This window comes from Gouania willdenowi, chromosome 6 (genome assembly GCF_900634775.1).
Source record: "Gouania willdenowi chromosome 6, fGouWil2.1, whole genome shotgun sequence".
NCBI lineage: Eukaryota > Metazoa > Chordata > Actinopteri > Blenniiformes > Gobiesocidae > Gouania > Gouania willdenowi.
Window position 1 is genome coordinate 21,101,198 of NC_041049.1, and position 17,245 is coordinate 21,118,442.

A 17,245-nucleotide genomic window follows, 5' to 3' on the forward strand; every position below is an offset into this window, starting at 1 on the left:
CGATAAAAATCCCCGAAGAATAGTGACGGAAACGATCATAAGGCCCGTGAAAGGATCAGGCACTGACACCAACGTTAAAGAAATTTTTTTTATGTACCTCAGTTATCGTCACTCTTCTTGTGGATTTTATTGACTGCTTTTGTATTGTGTTGTGAGCGTTTGCGTTGTGTTGTGAGCGTTCGTGTTGTGTTGCAGGGTTTGTATTGTGCTGTCTTTTTTGTGTTGCATTTTGGTGTTCGTCACTCTGTTTTGTGTTGTGAGCTCTCAGGGCATTTTGTATTGTGTTGTTGGGTTCTTCATTTTGTGTTATGTTGTGAGCTTTTACAGCCACTGTACCATTCCCGCCAGTAAAAAAAAAAAAAAAAAAGAAACTGGGAAAAGTTAAATAATAATAATATGAGATACTATCACTTAATCATGAGATACCAAGTCATAATTATGAGATATTACCTAAGAGGTCTAAATGGTCTTCTATTCGTGAAGTCAGGATTCTGGGTCCTGATGTATCTGCCAAGCAACGCCAGTCGTCATATTTGTTTGGGGGTAAAACAACGTTAACACCATATTGACTCCCATTGTAACTGAAAATGTTTCACCATGACGAACAGCTGTTATGTGTTTGGCTGTTCGTCCAATGTAAAAAATAATACAGATATCATTTTTTTATATCATTCCAAAAGAAAAGAAAAAACAAAGAAAACGCTGGCTTTCCTTCATAGGAAGGATGAGTAAAAACTCGTCTCGAGAACCATTGCGTTCCTACATTTGTCTCTATTTTTCATAACCTATAAGTGAACAGTTAAGATCTGAAATGAGGCTTGAGGATTTTAGGGGCATTTCGGTGGCTTTAGTTTTCATTCTAGATGGCAATATGGTGTATTTATATCCTTTGTAGCTCTGTTATAAAGTACACTGCGATTTTACCGCAGGATTTTTACCGTGCGGGTTACTCACGGAGTTCATTGATTAGGTAATTGTGAATATCTGTAGGTGAAATTGGGCCAATGTTTTGGATTGTTCATCCAAGTGTTTGCTGGGACTTTGTATGGACACTCAGATATCCCTAGCACTGATAACTTAGCCATATATCGTCCCCTGGCCTATATGGTAGTGTATCTAGATAGTTGTATGCTATACCGGGATATAAATCACTCCTGTATTGAAACAAATATGTTTTTGTCAGCAGACAAATGGGAGACAGACAAAGTGTTTTCCCCCATTTCAAAATGCCGCCTGTTTATTTACTACCGCTAACGTCCTCTGTGACGTAAGCCTGACTTCCCGACTTGTTCTATGCTGGTGTATAGGTCATTTTGTCCAGAGGTGGCAAAAATACTAGTCTTCAGTACTCAAGTAAAAGTATAGATACTTGAAAAGAAAATTATTCAGGTAGAAGTTAAAGTATTGAAGTTATTCCCTTACTTGAGTAAAAGTAAAAAAGTACATTCTATTTAAGTAAAAAAGTAAAACAGATGTCCTTTCAATAATAAAACAAGGTTTTTATACCAGCAAATTTAATATATTTTATTTTTTCAAAGAACTTGTAGAAAACTGGTAAATGGAAACAAGTTCAATCTGTTGCCTTTGAACACTTGGAGAATTTAGCTCTCATAATAATAAAATTTGTAAATAAAATGTGTCCGCAAAAAGTTCAAATGTTCAAAAAAAAAAACAAAAAAAAAAAAAAAAAACAGCATCTTTGAGTTTAACATTTGAAAGAACTGCACGGAAATATATTTAATCTGTTACCCTTCATGAACACCTGAAGAATTAGCACTCAATTAAGATACAATTTGTAAATAAAACATTTCACAAAATGAAAAATGCAAACGCTCAATTCAACCCAGAGTTTTGAGTTTAACATTTTTAAAAACTCGAAATGTTAACTATTAAACTAAGGGACCTGCCGTAGCAGCTCAAACTACCAACATTTTCATTTATACTCGAGAATCATTTTCTCTGCAGATTTCTGCTTCGCAGTTGTTGGTTTATGACTTTTTACATTGTGACGTCATCTTCAAAGGTCTTAAAAGTAACAAGTTAATCTTTAAAATGTAAGGAGTTAAAGTAAAAAGTCACCAAAAAAACCCAAATACTCAAGTAAAAAACAAATTCCAGAAAAAAATACTTAAGTACAGTCACAAAGTATTTGTACTTCGTTACTTGTCACCTCTGATTTTGTCACATTCATGTTACATATGTGGTTTTCAAATAACTTGAAACCACATGAGAATGGCAAAATCTGTGTATGTATTAAAATCAGAAAGTCTTCTGAAGAAGAAAATTGTTTTACCCCAAATGCAAACCATCATTGCTGTCAATACCTAATCTTCTGCTCGAACCAACAGCAATCTGAAGGAAGCGATCAAACCTCCTGCAACACACCTATCTAGCCACTAGGGGGCTCGCTTTGACAGTCCTATCAAGATCTTATGCCTGCCTCCTTCATCCTTTACACCAGTGATTCCCAACCAGGGGTATGAGTACATCTGGGGGTACAGGAGCACATAACAGAGGATACTCGGAAACATTTATCAATCAACAAAACGTTTCTAGGCTATTTTTAGGACATATTGTCACGGTTGAGTGGAGGTGTGGACCCAAATGCAAGGAGAGATGGAGGCAGGATGGATGCATAGTGCTCTTGGAACCAGTCCATGTTTATTAAGATAATCAAAATACAAAAAAGACAGGAGGTACAGGAAGCAAGGATCAGACGCAGCAGGACACGAAGAGGGTAGACAATGGCCACAATGAACAAGCACTCCGCTAAATAGTGGAGGAGGCCTGATTGGGAAAAGCCACACCTGGGTGAAAACATGAGGTCACTAATCAGTCACCAACAAAGCACACATCCATCACTGGGGGGTGGAGCCACAAGCAGGAATACCTGAAACACAGACGAGAGTTAACACAGGAGGCCAGACTCAAACAGAACCAACGAAGACACAAAATAACTTAAAGAGGACCCCAAGGGCTAAATAACAAAACCTGACACATATTTACCAGAAACCAACAATAATAATGGTCAATAAAATACTGTCCTTTATTGTAATTTATTCAAGCCATTTTATTCAGACAATTTAATGACACTTCTGACATTAGAAAACAATAATTAGTTATCTATATTTTACAAAGAAGACTTTAAGTATTTAAATGAAAATTGCATTTGGTATGTTCCTTAAATGCACTTAGTATTTGAGTTTGTGGACTAAGCCTTAGGAAACCGTTGTTTGAGAGAAGGAGTTCAGAAGTGCTGACTGATATACAAATGAAAAAAGCATATGAAATTGTGGAGAGGGTACCACTATGAAGAGGGGTACACCTGATTTGAAAAATTTGCAAAGGGGGTACATGGGCCGAAAAAGGTTTGGAATGCTTTTCACTCAACTATGACCATAGACATCATGTCTATGACTGTGACAGCCAAGGTATATGTCAGACATGATAATATGTAGTGAGCAGATCCTAGTGTGTGTGGGGATTGCTGCAGTATTATGACCCTTCTTTACGGCAGCGTTAAGCAGGAACCAGGAAGTAAATGTACTGGGAGTGAACACACATGTTGAGCTGTATGCTGAGAGAGCGGCAGTAATAAAGAAGTGTTGTAAAAGCATACCCGCCTCGGTTCATCTTACATGGTGTCAGAAGTGGCCGGTGTCACAGAAAAGTGAGCCACTGACTGCTGACAAGATGGCAAAGTTTAATCCACCAACACACTTTCTTTTTGATAAGCCAACGGAATGGCCGGACTGGAGACAGCGCTTTGAACGTTACAGGGTTGCCACAAAGCTGGATAGAGATGAAGGAAAGGTCCAAGTGAGCTGCTTGATATACGCCATGGGCAACGAGGCAGAAAATATATTTAAATTGTTCCCTTTTGCCGACGAGGGGCACAAGAATGACTTTGGAATAGTGGTGAGAAAGTTTGACTTCCTCTTTCCGCAGAGGAATATCATACACGAGAGAGCGTGTTTCCACCAGCGCGTCTAGCGGCTGGGTGAGAAGGTGGAGTGCTTCAACCGTGCACTGTATGACCTGTCAGAGCACTGCGAGTTTGGCCCGTGCGGGGAGGAAAACATCAGCGACATCGGGATAGTGGACAAAGAGCTCTCATGCCGACTGCAGCTGATGCCAGACCTGACGCTCGCACTGACGATACAGACTGTCAGACAGTCCGAGGAGGTGGCAGCTCAAGTCAGCCAGGGAGACTGCACAGGATCAGTACAAGAGGGACAACACAAATGGAAGAAAAATGGCAGGAGACAGGGTCAACAAAGCAAACTTAAAAACAGAAGAGGTTGTGTAAAGGACAATACATGTGGAAAATGTGGAAAAGCACAACACAGCAAAGATGAAAGATGCCCTGCATGACGCTAGGTTCAAGAAGGTGCTACAGTTGAATTAGCTGGATTAAAACTCATCAAAGATAAATGTTTGTTCAGACAAAGTCAGCTACGCTTTCTGGGACATCTTATTGACCAGTCAGGGGTCAGGCCAGACCCAGACAAACTAAAAGCCATCCATCAGTTAGCGCCACCAGGAGATGTTCAGGAGCTGAAGAGAATCCTGATCATGGTGAACCACTTGGGAAGGTACGTCCCTAACCAGCCGCTGTATGAACTGCTGAGAGGCCAGAACACCTCTCCTGCCGTCTGCCCGGGAACTGGCCACGGTTCGGTGTGTGTGGTGTGGGGCTGGTGGCCTGGGGTCTGGGGTGGTCAAGGTTACCTGACTTTAGCAATAACTAAGGCTCATTGTGGGCGGCATCGATAAAAGGTCACCTAGGGCGTTATTTCCTTCTACAGATGTCGTGATTTAAGGAGCAAGTATAAAATATTTGGAGAAATAACTAAACTAGATTTGATTTGTTTTTTTGTCACTTCAAGAGAAAAACAAAAGTTGGATTCATAAATAAGAAAAATTTAATTCACCTAACACTTACAGTCCATGATACATTTTAATGTGTTTTAAAACAAATAAGTGATGTCTGGCATACAAGCTTAATTTCATACATAAGGAAAGGCCATTTCACTTTTACACAGATGTCCATTGCTGTGCGGTGTGTTGTGTAGAACACAGAGCTGTGTGAAGAGTATAAGATTAATGAATACTATGGTGTGTAAGTTAAAATTAAGACTTAAGAGAATTAATGACAATAGAATGTGAGAATAATTTGGGGGTACAGAAATGAAGGTAAATTACACAACAGAGCCAAATGATTGTTTGTAAAATATGTTTATGGTTTCTATCCTAAGTGAATCCTGGGTTACATCCTAACATACCTCAGAAGGATGCTGCGATTGGATTTCTGTGTAAATTTGAACCTAGAATATTTTTTTTCTGTAAATATAAGGTCACTAATGGATATTTGAGTTTAAATTATGAATTTAAAATTTCAATGACACAACAAATTGTGGCTGTGCACAGGTCAAGGATTGGATAAGAAGTGATTCTGATACACAAAGACAACATTTAGACTGTGCATACAGTAAATAAATGGGTGATAGTGAGTAGAGACAATTTGACATTGAAAAAAAAAAAAAAACACAGAGGACCCTATCAGATGGAATAATAAATTAGAATAATGTCACCAAAACATAGGTTAAATTTTCTGGTTACAGTGGAGAGCATATGTGTTCACATGAAATTATCTTATTTGGTTTCATGTAAAGGGTTTGAATTCCCAGATTTAATAATCTGATTTTATTTTAAATGGCCAGGTGTGAGATTTGAGCATTACCTTAGTCACAATGGTAGTATCATTATCAGTAAAATCTTAGGAAAGACACATTGTTTATGTTTGCATTTGTATTCTATAGTTTAGTTAGGTCCTCAAGAAACAGTTGTTCCTTCCTTTTTGGGTAAAAAGCTAAAGCTTAATTTAGACATGATATGTTGGTTTCAGGTTTCTCTTCAGAACATATACAGACCCTTTCCAAAAAATTAGAATGTCATGGAAAATTTGTTTAATTTCCATGATTCCTTTTAAAAAGTTAAACTTTCATAGATGATAGATTCAGGGCACACAATTTAAACAATTTCAAGTGTTTATTTGTTTGTTTATTTTTACATAATTTGGGCTTCCAGCTCATAAAACCCACAAAAAAAAAAAAAAATAGAATACTGTGAAGAAATCACAGTGTGATTTAAAGTGTGCCTTTTGGGAATCTAGGTCCAAGGGTTTGGAGGAAGACTGTGAGGAACAGAACAGAACATTGCACCCCAAATCATGACTGACTGTGAATATTTCACACTGGACCTCAATGAGCTTTTTATGTTCTTGATCTGATAAGTGTCTCTTGTAAAAGAGCCACATGTACCTTTTCTTTCTTTAGTTTTGACAATATCTTAGATCCTTTATGTGGGTTGACAATTCCATTTACATCACAAATTTTTTATAAAAGCACATTTATTAAAACTAAGTGTTGTAGTATAATGATGAAGAGTTAATCTATGTGTGCTGTGAGTTTGATGACACTACCACTTTCCTATATGAAGTTATTGGTTTTTATTTTTTGTATCTTTTTCCAGTGTTGCAATTTGCAGACGGTCCCTGCGCGTTCCAAATTCCCAAGCGCGGAGGACGGCTCGTTTTGAGGAAAATTGAGGAAAGTCCGGTTGTAGCTTGCAGTCCACCTTGCTGTGTTTGCAACAAGATATCGGTTTTGTAAAAGCAATGTTCCGTTGATGAGTTATTGGTCAGGGAAAGCTGAATCTGTGAATAACTTTCTAACTTTACCTAAGTCTGTGTGAGCTATTTCCTTTTTTATCTACCAGACGTAGAAATATTTAATAATAATGAGAGGCAGCTTTGTGTGTTTAATCAGCGACATAACACAAAGTGATAAACATGTATATTCAAATAAAATAACTACAATTACTAGTTACTCGCAAAAACGCGTGATAGTTTTAGATGGTGCGCTCAAGCCTCTCCTCCCTCTTTCAGCACTTCTGCTTTCAGCAGACGCGTCCTGCGTTTTGACGCACGGCTCCACAGACTGTGTTGGAGATCAGCGCTGTGCTGTGAGTGTCTGAGGGAGTGACAGTCACTAAGAAGATGATTCTGCTGCTTGCTTTGCTCTTTGTACCGCGGGCAGCCCAGGGTCGCTGTCAGGAGGAGGAATCATGTTTCCACTTGGATGGAGAGATCCGTCAGCTGTCTGTAGCCAACCACTCGGTTTACATCGCCACAGAGAAGAAGCTGTACCAGCTGAACCATGAGCTGACTCTGGTCCACAGCACATCACAGAGAGGAACCATGAGACCGGGGAAAGAATCAGACACTGAACTTTTTGACAGAGTTTCTGGGTCTGCTTGGTGGAACGATACCTTCAGGATCAATGTGTTTTTACCATTTGTGGAGAACAAGACTCTGATCAGCTGCGGAGAGATCAGCGGGTGTGGATACTGTGAGATCCTGGACCTGAGGAACATCTCAAACATCATTTACCATGAACAGATCCAGGTGGGACCACTGAACAGCAGCAGTGGGTCTGTAGCTTTTCTGGTGACTCTGAAGAAGACTGACACCTTTATTCTGACCGCCATACAGCAGGGCTACCAGAACAAGCAAAGGGAAAGTAGAAAGGGAAAAGATGGCTCTGACCTAGAAACTGTCAACCTTCTTGATGTAGACGACAGTCATGGGTCTAACAGAGGTATTTTTTCTCTGAATGACGTCCCTTACGAGCCCCGCATTAAAAGCAATGGGAAAGTAGAGTTTGTAGATGGATTTCAGGTTGGATCAAACATCTACCTGCTCTCTAACGTGCAGCCATCAACCTATAAAAACAACAAAGTGCGACTCATCTGGTTTGAAGATAAAGATTCTAAAACTGAGACCCTGAAGTCAGTGCGGGGCGTCACCCTCAGCATCCCTGATGGAGGAGAAGGCAGCAGACTGTTGGCCTCATCGATCATCCCAGGAGAAGAGCCGCTGCTTTGGAGTGGAGTGTTCAGTGTGGACGGAGGACACACACACACCGTGCTGGTCCTGTTTGACATCAGTCCTGATCATAGCATCATGACCAACAAGGATCAGGACTTCTGCTACGGAGAAAAAAACCAAAGTTCAACAACGGTGAGTCATGGTTTACTAACTCTGTGTCATAATAATAATAATAATAATAATAATAATAATAATAATAATAATAATAATAATCACTTGAACTCTTGCTGGCAAAAGTATTTCATTCATAGTTGATTAATATTCATGACTGGTTGTAAACTACTGGTGACTTTCCGTCAGTATTCTACACTGCTGTAAGTTGGCAGTGACTGCAAATGTATTTGCACCAATGTTTTCAAATGTCTGTAGTTACTGGATCTGATGCTGTGTTTAACTCTCAGACAAAGATCCTGAAACCCATGAAAGAGCTCCTCAGACAAAGCTACATGACCTCCGTGCTGGCTTTACGTCACAAGGACATAATGTGTCATAATAATAATAAATTATGATAAATTACCCTTTTTTTAATAATGATAAATAATCAAATAAATAAATGATAATATAATGCTATGCAACCTGCTTAGATAATTTAGCATTAGTTAAACTCTTGCTGGCAAAAGTTGAATTTATTTTATTCAGTCAGACTGGTATGACACTGTGGTGGTGGTCCCTAAAAAAGTGGGTATAGTCTCAACTTTTTTAAACAATCCCTGAAAATCAATCAATCTTTTATTTGTATAGCGCCAAATCATAACCAATGGTATCTCAAGACACTTTACAGTAGAGCAGTCTTAAGGACGAACTTGTTTAAGGGGGAGTAACTGTCCACTGAGAAGCCGCAGGGGTTGGAACTGTCGCCACCTGCGGTCACAGATTTTTTCGGGTCACAGATTTTGGCACAACACCTGAAACATCGGGAAACATTTGGGAGGCAGAGTAAATTCTGCCCCTTACGGCACGGACAGATTGTAATATCACCAAGTTTATCATTGTACCGGTTGTTAGAGCTACTATCTTATGAGGGAGCAAATATTTATTCCTGGTTCATGTTTTACACAGTTTAATAGAGCTTTATTTACCGGCGATTAGTTCCTACTGCATATTTACAAGTTTATAAATATGATCTTATTATTCTGCATAGTTACTGTTACGAACATACAGTATACGTAATCTACATCTGAATGAGGTAACCTTTTAAATAATAATAATTAAAATAAATAAATAAATAAATAAATAAAAATACAACGGGTTTACAAGGGTTCCCGAGCAGCTCCGGTGAGGTTTGCATCACCTCAACCTCACCCTCACCCTTCCCTTTAAAGTTGCATTTTACAATTTCATGAGGATATATACAATACAACTGTTATATGTTAAATAAATAAAAAATATCTGGAGATTTCTTTTTCTAAAAAGAGAGCATTGTTTCAATGCCAGTTTGCTAAAAATGGAAATAAATCGAAAAGGTACAATTCTGAATAAATTATTTTCTTGTGCATTTACAGATTATTATTACGTTTTATTATATATTATTCCTCAACAGGATAGGTAAAATTCAGGGACACATTTCACTGTAGGGCCAGCTATGTTGGATATGACATTACATTATCATGTTTTTGAGTGTGCAGGAGTAGGGGGTACATGGCTTCAGGTTAAAGGTCTGAAAGGGTACGGGACTGCAAAAAGTTTGGGAATCACTGCTCTATGCCATAGGGTTTAACCCAAGCAACATCGTTGGATTAAACAGTTGTTTCTTGGGCCGTAGGGGCTTTGACACGCTGCGAGCTATAGGTAAAATTTATTTCACTTTTTAAGTTTAAATCTTAAATTATTTTGTAAGAATAATATCTGTGATGTGCATTAATATGGGTAGAAGCATATTTAATTGAGTAAAGTTAATTTCTATCCTAAAACTGTATACCAGTTTTTCATTTGTTGCCTCGGGGCTACGTTGTGCAGTTAGAGCACTGTTGTTTAACAATAATCAATACTACATAAGAAGTCATGGATGGAGATGTGCAGGCATACAATTATCATCATTATCATCTTAACTCATTCAGTGCCAGCCATTTTCAGATTTTCTACCCCCCTCAGTGCCAGCCGTTTTTGAGCATTTTGACTGATTTTTAAAGACCCACAGAATATTTTCTACTATGACTATCTGAAATCTGACACCACATTTCTGGCTCATTTCATTCTTTTGTAATCAGCCGTTGAATAGAGCAAGTTTTACACAAATCTTCAGTTTCAGAGCAAAAAACTGAGAAAACAGGCTTTTTCTAAAAAAAGAAAAACCCTGTCAGTGACTTTAAAACTATTTTTGCTTTAGTAACAACTCTAGCATCTGAACATTGTTTCCTTATATAAAACAAAAAAAAAAACACTGAGACCTGGCATTTGATGGCAAAATTATTTATCTATCTGGGTCAGAGATGAATGGATTTCTTACTGTATTTTGGCGTTCCTACAAGTTTCTCTCTAATCAGTGTGCACACACGCAACTTCCTCTTCCTCCCGGACATACAGAGTGTCACTGCGTTCCCCGTTTTTTTTAATTGTTTTATTTCACCATCGCCACACTATCCATGAGTTCCACACATGCTCTGGTTGAGTGTGCGCTGCTGGGAACGTCAACTCTGTACGTAGCGCCATTTTCTGTCTCATAAATGCCTTTCCTCCTCTCCCTCTGAGCTCTGCTGAGCACGGATGATCTCACATGTTCTGTGCTAGTATGTGGAGATGTGAGCTCCTGGATACTTCACAATATCACTCTGTAGCGCCATAATCTCACTCGTTCCTGCTTCTTCTCCCCAGCTAATGGTAGCATCAGTGGCTAATCTCTCATCTAAAGGTGCACTGCTGCCATCTTCAGGGCACAGTTGGTCACTACATCACCCCACAGCTTAGATATTGATGAGGGACCTCCGCCAGGGTGTTTTCTAGTAATTCCCTTGAAAAAACGCAAATGACAAGTTATCTCGTCAATGGCACTGAGCGTTTGGATTTTAATTATTGACGAGTTATCTCGTCAATGGCACTGAGCGTTTGGATTTTAATTATTGACGAGTTATCTCGTCAATGGCACTGAGTGAGTCAATCAATGTTTTCGCCCAATCATCTACTAATACTCATGGGAAATGGGATACACGAACAAAATTTTGGTTTCAGGTACCTTGATCAAGCTGTTGGGCTCTATGGAAAGCCATTTAAGCATAACATGTATATTGGTGATAACATATCAACCACAGTAAAGCTCTACTACTAGACAATTTTGTGTTGCTAATAGTACTAGTGAAGGCAAGGCAATACAAATATATTTGTATTGTGCATTTAATACACATGGCAATTCAATGTGCTTTACATGATCAAAAACTGCAACAGAAAACATTCAACAGCCTAAAATAAATAAAAACATTAAATAAACAATAACATGATTAAAAATCTCCCTCACAGTGATAGGTGGTAGAAAAACAGAATGCCTCTAACCTGGATTTAAAAATGTTCACATTGGATGCTGACTTCAGCTCTGTTGGCAGTTTGTTCCACTTGTTTGCAGCATAACAACTAAAAGCATTGTCACCATATTTGCTGTGAACTCTGGGCTCCACTATCTGGCCTGTGTCCATAAATCGGAGACCTGCTGGGTTCATACATGACTAACATCTCACTGATGTATTCTGGACCAAACCCATTCACAGATTTATACAACAGCAGCAGAACATTAAAGTCTATTCTGAGGCTAAATCGGAGCCAGTGTAAATATTTTAAAACTGGAGTAATGTGTTCTGACCTCTTTGTTCTGATTAAGACCTGAGCTGCAGCATTCTGAATGAGCTGCAGCTGTTTAATGCTCTTTTGGGGGATTCTTGTCAGAAGACCATTACAATAGTCCAGTCTGTTGGAGATAAAAGCATGGACAAGTTTGTCCTGATCTTTCCTAATCATGAAACCTTTTACCAAAGTGTCTTACTTGGTCTTTAGCTTTTAAAGACTGAAGATACTCGCTGACAGCAGTCCTCTTTTCCTTGTTACCAAAGACAATCACTTCCATCTTGTCATGATTTAGTTGAAGGAAGTTTTCACTTATCCAGCAGTTTACCTTTTTTAAGTAGTCATACAACACCTCAATGGGACCATAGTCATCTGGGTTAAATGATAGATATAGTTGTGTGTCATCTGCGTACCTCTGATAATCAACCTTACAGTTCTGTAAATTTTGTCCTTGAGGAAGCATATAAAGGGTAAACAGAAGGGGTCCAACAACAGAGCCCTGAGGAACCCACTGGACATTGGAATCTGTAAGATTCAAAGTGTCCAATGCTTAAAAAATAACTTCACTCCTCCAAATATGACTTAAACCATTGCAGTACTTTTCCATTTAATCCAACCCATGTTTGCAATCTATGCAACAAAATTGTATGGTCCACAGTGTCATACACAGCACTTAGATTCAATAGAATGAGAACTAAGACTTTTCCTGAATTAGTATCTTATGTCATTGATCACTTTGATAAGAGCTGTTTCTGTGCTGTGATGAGAACAAAAGCTTGACTGAAATTTATCAATTATTCTGTTGAAGGTTAAGAATTGACTGATTTGGTTGATGACCACCTTCTCAATGATTATGGCCTTGAAATGAAGATTGCTGATTGGTCTATACCTGTAGAGGCAGCTACTTTCAGGGATTTTGAGATGATTCCTGACTGGAATAAACAGAGAATTATCTGACACAAATCAAACACAATGAACCTTTTGCAAAAGCCCCTCCCCCCTTATTTACTTTTGGGATGTCTGTCATTTTCCTGAGTTGGTCTCGTCTGGAATGGCTGGGAGAAGTCTCCCGGTGCGTGATAGTGACTCTTTTTGGAGTAATACAATCAAAAAAACACGCACTTCCCTCCTTGAAGCAGTGTGCTGGATCAAAAAAGGTCCAAAGTAGCTATGAAGAAACGAAGGTCCGCACCACTTCATAGTTTGCTCCCAAATTCAGTTTTTAATAAAACACCAAAAGATGTGACGTTTCGGGCTGACCGCCCTTCATCAGACATTTTTGGAGTAATACCTGCACGATATCCTCCAGATCCTGGCAAAAGGGGTTACAATGTGCTGTGGAGGGATATATTCAACATATTAAAATAAACAACAAAGGGGACATTACAACTATCAAAGCAAAAGCATACCGGACCAGTCATGCTCCTGAAGGGCTGGACTTCTTTCAATGCCTTTCTAACTTTACCAAAGTCACTGCTGGGTAAGTTTTCTTATATTATATTGTTTGTATCCTATTACCACAGCTAATGGGGATCTTAATAAAACAAACTGTTATATCAGCTAGCTAGCTGAACCTACAGCTGACCCAAGGCTAATAAGATAGCAGCTATTAACTCTGCTAAGTGGTCACAAAGCCTGAAATGTTGATAGTAATATGGCAATATGATAGTTGTTAATAACTGTATACCCCAGTAGTCACCGGGTACATGGATGTATAGTTGTGTCAAGGCACTGTAATATATTTCAACACCTTATTTAATCAAATTAAATCAGGCATTATTGTCATTTTGCTGAACATAGACATTAGTGCAGACAAGATGAGATAACTTTAAAAACATACACATCTCCCATACTACACATACACGCATACTGACACACACACATCCCATAGTTTTATAGTCCATTGTAGACATTGCTCCAGTTGTGTTTTCGGCTTTAGGAACGGAAAGAACACGACTTCCTTAGCCAACTATTGGGGTACCTGGTATCTGACTTGCACAAGCCATAAGAACACCGCTTCACCATTGTGCCTGCTCTGAGCATGTCGGACCTTGCTTACATAGTAGCGGTTGCTCGAACATATGATTGGACAATGACTGTTTGTAGGGGAGTTTTTGCGAAAGGTCCCTTGGTTTTACGACAGTTTTAAAAAAGTTTGACGGTATTTTGTCAAGGCAACATGTTGATGGATTTAGCTGCTGATTCTAATGTTTTTGGGTTCACTGTAATAAACTCTGACATTGTAGTTGACTCATCCCTCAGTGGTTGAAGCTGTTCAAGCTTTTTGTTATTTTGCTGGTTTGTGCTGGTGTTTGACCTTATTGATTGTATTTTTTCATTAAATTATACAACAATTTCATTGCATTTTCTAGTTATCAGTAATTCAGGGGCTATCTGTTCTGGGAGGATTGAGAGCTTTTCAATTAAAGAAAGAATGTGTGAGAGTTGGTGATTTTTTAGCAATAATTTCAGAAAGGTATTGCTGCCTTGCTTTGAACAAGCCATCATTGAATTTACACAGACTCGTTTTGTACAGCTCTAGATGAATTTGGAGTTTTGTAGGTTCTCCATTTACGCTCAGCTCTTCTACAATCAGATTTCAAATTTTGCATTATCGCAGTTTTCCTCCAAGGTGTTTTCTGTGTGTTTGGTATTCTCTTTAAGAAAAGGTGCATAAATGACAATGCGTGCACAGTTTATGGAAGCCATAGCAATGATACCAACCTTGAATACTGGGACAGTTGGATGAGTTTGATACAAAAGTCTGTAATGTCATAGAAGTAGGGGGAACAGATGTTGCAGTCTCTAAATTAAATTAGAAAAAAAGTCAAGATCTGAGATAAAGCTTTAAGGTTTTATTCTTAATATATTTTAAAGTCTACTTGTACTACTAGTAAGACAAAATCTTCCACTAGTAGACGATTTGCTTGACCAATAAAGTCTACTCGCACACTGGTGCACCAAAAACCGTTCCAAGTATAACAATTTTTTTTTTTTTACTAGTACTACTAGTACACTCGAAATCTCTTTAGCAATATTGAGACTGTTTTTAGTCAACTGGTGGTACTAGTAAAACCAAAAGATTCACTTTAGTAGTACTAGTAGATGTAATGCAAATGAAGTAGGAGGGATTATAACCAAATCCAGCACCCTGATTGGTTGTAATATTTTTGAGAGCCAATTTCTTTTCCCGTCCTGTATTAGCATATAAAGCTTACTAGGACTACTAGTGACATTTTTTACTTCACTTGTGAAGTGTCCTTTATTTTTATTTATTTATTTCAAACAAATAATCAAAACAAAGATACATAAAAACGAAAAAATATATACAACTTGTTAATTCCCATCCCCTTATCAGCCAATAATTCATTACAGTATTACAGTTACTTCACCATCACTTCCTAGTAAAAGTGATGGTGTTAAATATAGAATATGCATTATTATATAACCAACCAAGTGCACAAACAAAGAGTATATACATCATCAAGTTCAATACAATTAATTAATTAAAAAAACATATACATGTAGACTACTCCAAATTCGAGCACCAATAAAGCTTAATAATTATGGTTGATATCACTCATTGCAAATTTATGCACAAATGGTTTTCCATAGGGTCTATTCCTTCTCTGCAGTTGAACAACGGTGGTCACCATAGGTATATGACTTATTCTAATGTTATGCTTCCTTGTTTCTTTTGAAATCAGATGACCTAGTAGATTAGGAGAAAAAGAAGTTGATGATGTTTTATTCTCTGTACTAGTATTGTTCGTAACAACAGAATACCAGTTGTCAACTTATGTGCTGAGTTGAAGAGAGCTGGGTGTGGATCTTTTCAACAGTAGATGGCCGTAATTGGAGGAAGCATCTTGCATCCCGTAACGTGCTATGATAACCCCCTGTCACTTCTTAATAATCACATTGGAACACAACGAGTCACCGGGGGCTGATAGGTGGGATGGCAAGCAAAACCAAATAATGAAAGAACAGATGAAGCTACGATAAATCAGTTGTGGCGGTTTGTTCGAAAAAAAAAAGTTGATAATACGTTATTGCTTGCTTGTTCCTCATTCCTATTCATTTGTAATATAGAAACCCTCGGTGTTTTAGTCTCATAGCATGTTGTTGCTCTGAGGCAACAGACCAAAATCCAGTGGGGAATGATTGATGTATTATTAGTCTCTAATGAAATGCAATCAAGTGAAGAAGAAGTGAGTGCAAATGCGGAAGTGGCGATTTCAATTCCAAGCCTCTCCTCCCTCTTTCAGCACTTCTGCTTTCAGCAGACGTGTCCTGCGTTTTGACGCACGGCTCCACAGACTGTGTTGGAGATCAGCGCTGTGCTGTGAGTGTCTGAGGGAGTGACAGTCACTAAGAAGATGATTCTGCTGCTTGCTTTGCTCTTTGTACCGCGGGCAGCCCAGGGTCGCTGTCAGGAGGAGGAATCATGTTTCCACTTGGATGGAGAGATCCGTCAGCTGTCTGTAGCCAACAACTCGGTTTACATCGCCACAGAGAAGAAGCTGTACCAGCTGAACCATGAGCTGACTCTGGTCCACAGCACATCACAGAGAGGAACCATGAGACCGGATAAAGAATCAGACACTAGACTTTTTGACAGAGTTTCTGGGTCTGCTTGGTGGAACGATACCCTCAGGATCAATGTGTTTTTACCATTTGTGGAGAACAAGACTCTGATCAGCTGCGGAGAGACCAGCGAGTGTGGATACTGTGAGATCCTGGACCTGAGGAACATCTCAAATATCATTTACCATGAACAGATCCAGGTGGGACCACTGAGCAGCAGCAGTGGGTCTGTAGCTTTTCTGGTGACTCTGAAGAAGACTGACACCTTTATTCTGACCGCCATACAGCAGGGCTACCAGAACAAGGAGGGAAAGTGTCGCTTTGACCTAGAAACTGTCAACCTTCATGATGTAGACGACAGTCATGGGTCTAACAGAGGTATTTTTTCTCTGAATGACGTCACTTACAAGCCCCTCATTAAAAGCGAAGGGAAAGCAGAATTTGTAGATGGATTTCAGGTTGGATCAAACATCTACCTGCTCTCTAACGTGCAGCCATCAACCTATAAAAACAACAAAGTGCGACTCATCTGGTTTGAAGATAAAGATTCTAAAACTGAGACCCTGAAGTCAGTGCGGGGCGTCACCCTCAGCATCCATGATGGAGGAGAAGGCAGCAGACTGTTGGCCTCATCGATCATCCCAGGAGAAGAGCCGCTGCTTTGGAGTGGAGTGTTCAGTGTGGACGAAGGACACACACACACCGTGCTGGTCCTGTTTGACATCAGTCCTGATCATAGCATCATGACCAACAAGGATCAGGACTTCTACTTCAAAAATTTAGACCAAAGTCCAACAACAGTGGGTCATGGTTTACTAACTCTGTGTCATAATAATAATAATAATAATAATAATAATAATCACTTGAACTCTTGCTGGCAAAAGTATTTCATTCATGGTTGATTAATATTCATGACTGGTTGTAAACTACTGGTGACTT

General features: G+C 38.9%; 1 protein-coding gene across 4 annotated transcripts in view; it reads left to right on the plus strand.

Annotated features, from left to right (window-relative positions):
- Positions 1-6,993: 6,993 nt before the first annotated feature.
- Positions 6,994-17,245, plus strand: part of LOC114465591 (plexin-C1-like) — a 48,017-nt gene continuing 37,765 nt past the window's right edge. For 3 of the 4 annotated variants that reach the window (XR_003674323.1, XM_028450693.1, XM_028450694.1), the window contains exon 1: positions 6,994-8,083. Coding sequence is in view for 3 of the 4 variants with exons in the window: in XM_028450693.1 (XP_028306494.1) it covers positions 7,061-8,083 (1,023 nt within the window). In the remaining variant the exon portion in view is untranslated. Of the gene's footprint in view, positions 8,084-16,035; positions 17,107-17,245 lie in introns of those variants that run through there. The other variant, XM_028450695.1, reaches the window with a different exon arrangement.